This window comes from Quercus robur, chromosome 11, assembly GCF_932294415.1.
Source record: "Quercus robur chromosome 11, dhQueRobu3.1, whole genome shotgun sequence".
Lineage (NCBI taxonomy): Eukaryota > Viridiplantae > Streptophyta > Magnoliopsida > Fagales > Fagaceae > Quercus > Quercus robur.
Genome location: NC_065544.1, coordinates 53,646,947 through 53,656,120, shown reverse-complemented (window position 1 = coordinate 53,656,120; position 9,174 = coordinate 53,646,947). Strand labels below are relative to the sequence as shown.

The window sequence follows — 9,174 nt, the reverse complement described above, 5'->3', positions numbered from 1 at the left end:
AGTTATTACCCTCGTATTTATAAATCTGGAAAATCTTATTAGACACCCATACTCATTGCATTTTGAAATAAAAATACGACTTTAGTTACATAACAATATGTGTACGGTAAGTGTGTAACATGAGTATTGTGTAATACAAGTGTGGCACTATCATTACAGTCTACAGATACCATACAGTTTCTTAAAAAAAAAAAAACACAAATATTCAGTTTATACATTTCTCTCACATATAAAAGCAGAGAGAGAGAGCGAAAGAGAGAAAGAGACACAAGAAAAAGCAACAATAGTATCTTCTGCTTTTTCTCTTTATCCCTCACCACCACCACTTCTACAAACTCTCTTACTATTTCAGAATTCAGAAACCACGCGAGCGAACTCTCTTTTTCTTTTTTCCTTGCTTTCTTTTTTCCACTGTAATCACCTGCGCCGCGTTTCACTATAGCGAATGTGCAACTGAACTGGTGTTGAGACTTGAGAGAGATCACTGGTGACCGTTCGATCTTTTTCCAGATCAATGGCCACCCTTTCGTCGGAGGAAGCCTCCGGCTCTGGCTCTGGCTCCGGCTCCGACCAGGAGCAGAGCGAGCGGTGCGGAAGCTACAGCCTGAGCGCTGACGTCAGCGAGTCGGAGAGCTGTAGCAGTAGCTTCTCGTGCCGGCGGTTCGAGACTGAGTGTGGAGCTTCGAGCTCCATGACGTCATCTCCCCGTCCGGTGGAACGTAATTTCCTTTTTCCGGCGCCGGTGATGCTGCCGGTGATCGGAGGGAAGGACGTGGTGGTTTGGGACGAGAAGAAGCCTGAGAAACCGGAAACCGATTTGTCCGGTACGTTGTATTTTTCATTTTTATTTATTTATTTTTGTTTTCTAAATTTGGTGCTAAATTGACTGTGGGTGAGAACAAAGAGAAATTGAACTTTTTGAGTCTGAGAAGTGAGACTGAGAAGTCTTTGGTGTTTGGCTCTATGGGCTGAAAAATGAGAAACCCAATAGAAAATGCGGGTATTTTGCTTTTTCATCAATACCCATTTCCTTTAATTTCTCTGTTACCAAACAGGGCATTGCTGTGTATTGTTAAGCTGAGATCTAAGTTTGTGTATTGTACAGTTTAAAAAAAATAAGTTTTGTAATGGGAAATTAATAAATTTGCTCTATTTTGATAAACATGGGGCACTAGATGCAACAAAGATGATTTATTTTGTTACCCCATTTGGAATTTGAATTAATAATAAATAAACTTTGAGTTTGGACAGTTTTTCTTATCAGTTAATGTTAATATATGTACTTATTTTGGGTGTAATTGCTACAGAGGTTGAGATGATGAAGGAGAGGTTTGGTAAGCTTCTTCTCGGGGAGGACATGTCTGGAGGAGGGAAAGGAGTATGCACTGCCCTTGCCATTTCGAATGCCATCACCAATCTCTCTGGTTAGTCGTCTCTGCCTCTTCCTGTGTTTATGTATGTTATAAGTTTGGGTAATTATTTTTGTACTGAAGTTTAGTTTTGTGTTGAGATGGCAGCGACTGTGTTTGGTGAGCTGTGGAGGTTAGAGCCGTTGGCGCAACAGAAGAAGGCAATGTGGCGCCGTGAAATGCAATGGCTGTTGTGTGTGAGTGATTCGATTGTTGAGCTTGTGCCTTCGATACAACAGTTCCCTGGTGGGGGCACGTATGAAGTCATGGCAACGCGGCCACGCTCGGATTTGTACGTGAATTTGCCCGCGTTGAAAAAGCTTGATGCGATGTTGCTTAGTATGCTTGATGGGTTTTGTGATACAGAGTTTTGGTATGTTGATCGGGGAATAATTGTGGGTGAAACAAATGACCGTGATGCTTATGGATCGTGTGGTGGGAGGCCTTCGATTAGGCAGGAAGAGAAGTGGTGGTTGCCCTGTCCAAAAGTACCACAGGATGGGTTGTCAGAGGATGCCAGGAAGAGGTTGCAGCAGTGCAGGGACTGTGCAAATCAGATATTGAAGGCGGCTTTGGCAATTAATGGTAGTGTGCTAGCTGAGATGGAGATCCCCAGTGCTTACTTGGATACCTTGCCCAAGGTACAGGTTTCTATTTCTATGCCAATTTACTTATAGTGTTAAACATGACACAGCTGAAGACTAAAGATGCTATCACATGTTCATTAGTTTTCTTTCTATGTTATCCTATTGGTTGAAATGGTAGCAAACTAAAGGAGATTTAGGTGCTTGTGGACATGTGGTCTTAGAAGAATGCTTATCCTAGATGGGGATCATTTGATTTTTTATGGTGTAAGTAGTTAACAATTAAATCTGGGGTTATCTATTTTCTTCGTATATCAATGTCCCTTGGCAATCCTGTTGGATTTGTCATCATAAAATGTCCCTTAAAATTGGTGAACCTTTGATTTTAAAATTTGATTACCAATTGGCTATTGATCTTGGAGAAATGTCTACTTTGCATGACTATGTTGTTCACTTGTTTTTGTTGGTGTTGCATGCTTTAATGATGTCAGTTAAGTTTTAACTCTCTTTTAAAGAAAGATAAAGATATCATAAATTGCATAATTTATGAGACTATGTCTTTGATGTAAATTGAAGCTACCTGCAGTGTATCAAATACTTAACAAATAAAAAAGTTACCAGCAGTGTAATGAATGCTGGGGTAGTGGGGACTAGAGTGTTTAAAGAATATGGTTTTGCATTTCCTCTAGGAATAATTTGTCTTTTGGCAAAAGATAGCCGAGCCTTCTGAAAGTGAAGGATCAAATGTCTGCATTCCATTCCTAATAGAGTGACTAAATTTTATGCTAGTTGTCAACCTATAGAAACCCTCATACTTTTTTCGGGTATGAGACCAGATGTGAATAAAATATATAACACTAAGCACAAATATACCTGGAGTTGATCAGATGACTCGATTGTTTATGAAAAATAAAGAAGCATAAGTACCAGACCATTTAGCTATATCCATTGGTCTAGGATTCTGGTCAGTTGTGGTATTTGTCACATTATGTCTATGCTGGAACCCGGTAATTGACTATTCCACTTACTATAAGATAAGTCAAATCTAAATGTGTTTCTCTTTTCTCTGTGCATCTTGGAATTGTTAATCATTGTTGGTTTCTTTCTTCTTACACTTGGTTGTTAGCAGGCCATACATCGAAGTATATTTTAATTTCCAAGATTTGTCCTAAGCCTCATCTCTTATTTGTCCATTCAATACGCCATTTGATAATAATAATAATAATAAAATGAAATAAAAAAAATCCTAAAGTAAACCAATGGGTCCACAAAACAAACAGCTTCACCCCTACCAGGAAAAAGAAAAAACCGAACAAGGCTATAAGGGATTCTTTTCTATTTTCATGAGAACCACAAAATTTTTCAATGTTTAACATACCTACTCTGTTTAGAGGAGATTTCTTTTTTATGAGTAAATTAATCTCATTCTCACAGTGAACACTATCAGTTGTTGCTTAAATGCTTTTCTTTTCAATTTTTCAACTATGGTTTGGGCTAGATATTTGAGATTTAATTTTTCTCTGTGAAAAAAGCAATAAGTTATGAATCTGAATATCATATTCATCACATGGCAGCTATATATAAATTAATATTAAATGGTAAATCCAATCTAACCTTAGTCCCAAAATTTTTGGCTATGGATCCTCGATAGACTAGTTAGGGTTAGCCACATGTTTTCTTTTTTGCCAAATCTATTCTGTCCGAAGTTAGATTCTTTTTTACTACCTTAATTGACATGTCCTCTTTTACTAATACTATTACTGTTATTTTAGGTCTTCTACCTTTTTCGAGATGGTAAAGCAAGAATAATATATGTACAGAATAAAATAGATGGGTAAATCACATTGGTATGCGTTTTTATATTTTAATAGTAGAAGGTGTGTATGATGCCTTTAAATAATTGTAGGGCTTAAGGGAATTTAACATGTTAGATCAATAGTAAATTAGAATATCACTCAATCTTTGGCAATTACTGATTCATTACATGTATGAACATATATTCAACATTTTTATAGTTTATTTATCTCAACATTTTATTTGATTCCTTAATTGTCTGATTTCCATTGCAGAGGGGAAAAGATTGTCTTGGTGACATCATTTATCGCTACATAACTGCTGACCAGTTCTCACCAGAATGTTTACTTGATTGCCTGGACCTGTCATCTGAACATCACACTCTGGAAATAGCTAATCGGATAGAGGCATCAGTTCATGTCTGGAAGCAAAAAGACCAGAGGAAACTTGAAAAAAAAATGAAAGCTAGGCGTTCGTCTTGGGGTGGCAAAGTCAAGGGCCTTATAGCTGATTGCGAAAAGAATAATTTTTTGGCCCAAAGAGCAGAGACCCTCTTACAGAGTTTAAGGCTTCGCTTCCCTGGCCTCCCGCAAACTGCATTGGATATGAATAAGATCCAATACAATAAGGTATTATGTTCTGGCAACCTTTTATTTTATCCATTACACTTGACATTACAAGCACATGCATTACTTTGGATAGTGATGCCAAATATTTGATGACTCACTTTTTGGGTGTATGTCACAAGAAGTAGCTAATCTCTGTTAGTTGCCAGTGAAAAGTGGTTGACATGGTGGAGTGCGGAAAATTGGTTTCTTGGAAATTTAGGGGCATTGTAATATGTAGGTTCAGTGCATCCTTGTGCCTGTACAATCTGTCAACCATCATGCTCTAAGCATATTCATAATATGTGGGCTGTACCAAAAAATAGTTCTAGAGACAGCAATATTAGATAATTAGAGTCATTCCCTGGTTAGAGTGGTGCTTGGACCATTTTAGTAGGGCCTTGTGAGGCAGATCACAGATCATCTTATGGTATAGGAAGTCCCTTTTTTCCGATAATGCTTCCGGAAAATCTTTAAGTCTGAACAAATTTGATAGTTAATGGATGGGAAATTTGATCTGTAGATTATCTGCGTACATTTTGTCTGTTAAATGAAGGTTCCCTCCTTGTCTTTACCATGCTATGGCCATACAGTGTATTTCAGTAAAAGACAATGAGAACTTTCCAGTGAGTGTTGAAAAAGAAATTTTTTCTTGCAGGATGTTGGGCAGTCAATTCTTGAAAGCTACTCAAGAGTAATGGAAAGCTTGGCCTTTAACATAATGGCCAGGATAGATGATGTCCTTTATGTGGATGATGCGACTAAGCGTTGTGCTGCTGCAGAATCATTGTCCCTTTTCAGCAGGGGAGGACTAGGTGGTCTTCCTATTCAGAAACGAATGTCTCCTAGCCCCTTCTCAATCCACCACACTCCATTTGCCTCTCCATTTGGAACTCCAACCTTTTGTTCTTCTACTCCCATAATGGGAAGCCCGGGGAGGGCACCTTCCTCTCTAAGGAGGACCAGTTTTAAGGAAGCAACGGACCCAAAGTCAGAAAAATTAGTAGTCCCTGCAGATTATGATAAGGTGTGGTCTTATGCTGGGAATCTCAGTTCAAGAAGGGTTTCAGGAGATGCTCCAGAGCGAGATTGAGTTCAAGTAAAGTTATCCTTCTAGGGTGAAATTAAGTTCAAACAGTTAACTGAAATTAACTAAAGAGTTGCATAGCTAGTCTGGAAGCCTTAAGGCTGTGGGGAACAAAAAAATGGCAGGGTGTAATATTGTATATTCTGTTAGCAATATAATCAGGAAGGTTTAAAGTTTTGACTTCAGATCATGGTTTTCACCAGGTGATAGGTGAAGAGCGAAGATTATTTTTTCTTATATTTTGGATGCTTTCTGAAGCTTTCTTTTTCCATGTCAAAGCCAATATGACGTTCCCACTGAAAGCATGATTGATTCCTAACTATTGACAGTTTTTAATCTAATCTATGGTTCCACTTTTAACATGACGATGGTATTCTAGATCATAAATGAGCTTAAAATCCTTAGGCACCTCAGCTTCTCAGCAATATAAGAATGCTATGTTGATGTATTCTCTATTTTTTTTCCCTTTCATAAGAAGATTTTATTCAATTGGAGTACAAGTTTAACACCATACAAAACACAAGCAGCTAGAGGCTGCATACGAGAGACTACACTACAGTTCCAGGCTAAACTCATACAGTAGCACCCGCCAATGATACATATCTAACAAACCTTAGAGTGGACCATTACAAACACCAAACTATATACATACTACAAGCAACTGAAAACTACTAACCGTAGATTACATCAAACTAGGCACCAGTAACCAGACTATTAAACATCATCAAACACATAAAGAGGAATTCTCCAAATGCAGCACAGTACTTTATTTTGAATGGTATTGACTTAGATACCTCATCAAATTTCTCATGAAGGTTCACTTATCAATAAAGAACAACACATGCGCATTCCATGTGAAAGGAAATACCATCCAACTGAATTAGATACAGCAGCCAGTATTCTGCCACCATAGATGATCAATCCTAACAAGATGTCGAACTTTGTAAGCACATATGATCCCTTCTGAAGTTCTAAAATACGTGACGCAGCTTTTCGGTGATTTTGTTCCTGTTGAATTCAACAATTTAGGTTTTCAAATGCCTAAATGGATAGGGGAAAAACACCAGAGAATTGATAATGACAAAATCAAAGTTAAATAAACTTAAAGAGAGAAACAAGCCGAGCAGTATAGAATGAAAGTAAAACAACAAATCTACTTAAAGCAAGCCTTAGTAATGCAAAAAGAGTAACACTTACTTCCAACAATAATGATAAGTAAATGCTTTTGGAGGTGGTTGGAACAAGTTGAAATAACCTGGGGACTTTTCTAAGGGTAGAATTTTATGAGTTTGCAATCAGCTACATATACATTGAGACCCGTTTGGTGGTTACCACCCGGCAGAAACATTGATTCCCGGCTTGGCACGCCTAAAAACTATGCAATTCCCCTTGCACCCGGAAAGATTAGAAACGTTGGCATAAAATGAACAGTGAGAATTACTATCCAAAAATAGCACTATTTCCCCCAAGCTCTTCACACTCACCCATCCGTTTTCCCATGTAAAAATTGGAAAACGAAGCCTCTTCCCATTGGGCATGATGCAATACAAGTAGTTTTCTGGTGATGTTGGATCCTCAGGCACATTGTCATAAATTTGTATGTGTTTGTGAACCAACATCAACTCATTGTCATTCAACTCGATTAAGAACACTTCATGCAAGCAGTCGTTAAAGAAAGACTCCCCACAGAATGCATCAATACTTAGTCCTGAAGTTGGATGAATGGCGATAGTTTTTCTGCACTCATCAACCGCAAAAAGCCTCTCACTAAATCGAGCCACATCGTAACAATAAGAATACCTTTCGATTTTAGTCCATTCCCATGTGCTTGACTTGAATAAAAAAGCAAATTTCCTAGGAACACCTGATGCATGCAAGCAATACAAAATCCTCACTGCCCGGACTCAAGCTCATGAAAGCAACCTTTTGGACCATCAAATTTCTCTCTTCATGGTATGCTGAATCAATACAAGTTTTGTCCTTCGGTGTATACTGGAGAACATATTCTGTACTCCATTCATGCACTTGGAACTTTGAACAGCTCAAATATACCTTCCGAAATGCAGTACTCCTTGTTATTTTGAAATTTGTAAGTGGATGCAGTGGGTGCTTTCTGCCAAATTTATCTTCCCTTATCTTTATAAACCAGCAGTCTGGAGGAGTCGTTTGGTCTGGATTTTCTCGCGATTCAATAAGGTATATTGTGCGTTCTGAAAGGCAGAAATGATCAGCAACTTGGGTGTCATATATAGGGATTTTTAACCAATGAGGTTTTCGTGGAGGTACAGATGATCGCCATGAAGTGCAAACTGATCTGAAGTGGAGGAGATCAATGCGAGTCTCCAGGCGTTTGGCAATTAAGAGCAGGATATCATTTGGGAGTTTGGACCATTCAGCCATTGATGAGGGTGGGAGAAGTAAGGGCTTATCAATGCAATGTCAAAACTCTGCACAAAATATATGCAGGTAACTCTAAAGAGAAAAGATAGTTAGCTGGGATGGGTTTGACTGAGCTAGGAGAAAGAACTATTTGCATTTTGCTACACAAGCATTCAGATTTATAGATGTCAAAGTCAAGTGTCCATGAGATTTATGCATGAACCATGTGCACTGTTTTTTTATTTTATTTTAGATAATATAGAATTTTATCTTATGTAAGAGACTTTTACTAGTTGAACTAATTGGAACCCACAAGTGGTAAGATTTTATATTAATAAAATTGATAGGAATCCAAATATTCTAACTGTTATCGGGAAAAAGATTATTATATTTTTGCTGAATTGGAATTATTTTTGAAAACTACATTCCTCAAGATTTCCACCCAACTTCTGGACTTTGTTATCCGTTAGTGGCTGTTGACGACGACATATCCAAGAATATTACATGCTGTTTAGTGTTTATCAGACATTAAAAAGAAAAAGAAAAAAGTAAACTAGACAAGAGAAATATCAAATTGGTCTCCGCCAAGTTTCTAGCGAATCAAATGTTTGTTAGCATTTGTCGCACAAATAGAGAAGACAAAAGAAAAGAACAAAAAAATAAAATAATAATCAGCATCCTCTAAAGTCAAGTTATTAAGGTAATTCTAGTAGTTGTCCGGGAAAAAAAAATCAATAAAGATTATAATCTTCTGAAGTTATTTATTTATTTATTATTTTTTACGTTGACAGTCTTGAAGGAATTAAAAATTTAGAACCTGAATTTCTTAATTGGAAAAATAAAATAAGAAGTGCTAATTAAGTTATAAGGCTCTTAGCGAATCTTCTAAAATTCTTGGAATAGATGCTAGCCATCCGTGGTTTTTTCACCTCACTACCAAGTAATCAACCTAATTTGGAGGTGGTCAGAACAACTTGAAATAACCTAGAGAGATTTTTCTTTAGAAGTTCTGGCCTCAAGAATATTTGAATTTAAGATGAGAGGTTTATGTTTAGATCCATTGATTAATTACTGTGGAATTAAGGGTTGATTAATTAACCAGTTTTGAGAATGAACAGTTAATTATATTATCATAACAACAAATCACAATAATATAAGTGCAAAAATATAAACATTGTTTGCCACACAAGACATATAACTTGCTCACAATTTGTCAACCTAAACAACTATAGACCTAACATAAGAGATTTGAAACTTTCCTTTCAAGCAAGAGGGGGGCTTATAATTTATGAGGGGCAAAGACACAAAAAAGTTTA

The 9,174-nt window shown here is 37.2% G+C and overlaps 2 protein-coding genes across 2 annotated transcripts; one reads left to right on the top strand and one right to left on the bottom strand.

The window, feature by feature from the left end:
• The first annotated feature begins 232 nt into the window (after positions 1-232).
• LOC126705633 (rop guanine nucleotide exchange factor 1) lies at positions 233-5,664 on the top strand. Its single transcript, XM_050404736.1, has 5 exons — positions 233-824; positions 1,308-1,424; positions 1,518-2,050; positions 4,063-4,416; positions 5,051-5,664. The coding sequence occupies exons 1-5, from the start codon at positions 515-517 to the stop codon at positions 5,483-5,485; spliced, it is 1,749 nt and encodes a 582-aa protein (XP_050260693.1). The 5' UTR covers positions 233-514; the 3' UTR covers positions 5,486-5,664.
• A 507-nt stretch (positions 5,665-6,171) lies between these two features.
• Positions 6,172-7,879, bottom strand: LOC126705238 (F-box protein SKIP23-like). Its single transcript, XM_050404139.1, has 4 exons — positions 7,344-7,879; positions 6,964-7,246; positions 6,348-6,487; positions 6,172-6,190 (listed from the first exon to the last, which is right to left on the bottom strand). Exons 1-4 carry the CDS (start codon positions 7,877-7,879, stop codon positions 6,172-6,174), a joined length of 978 nt encoding a protein of 325 aa, XP_050260096.1.
• Between the last annotated feature and the right edge of the window lie 1,295 nt (positions 7,880-9,174).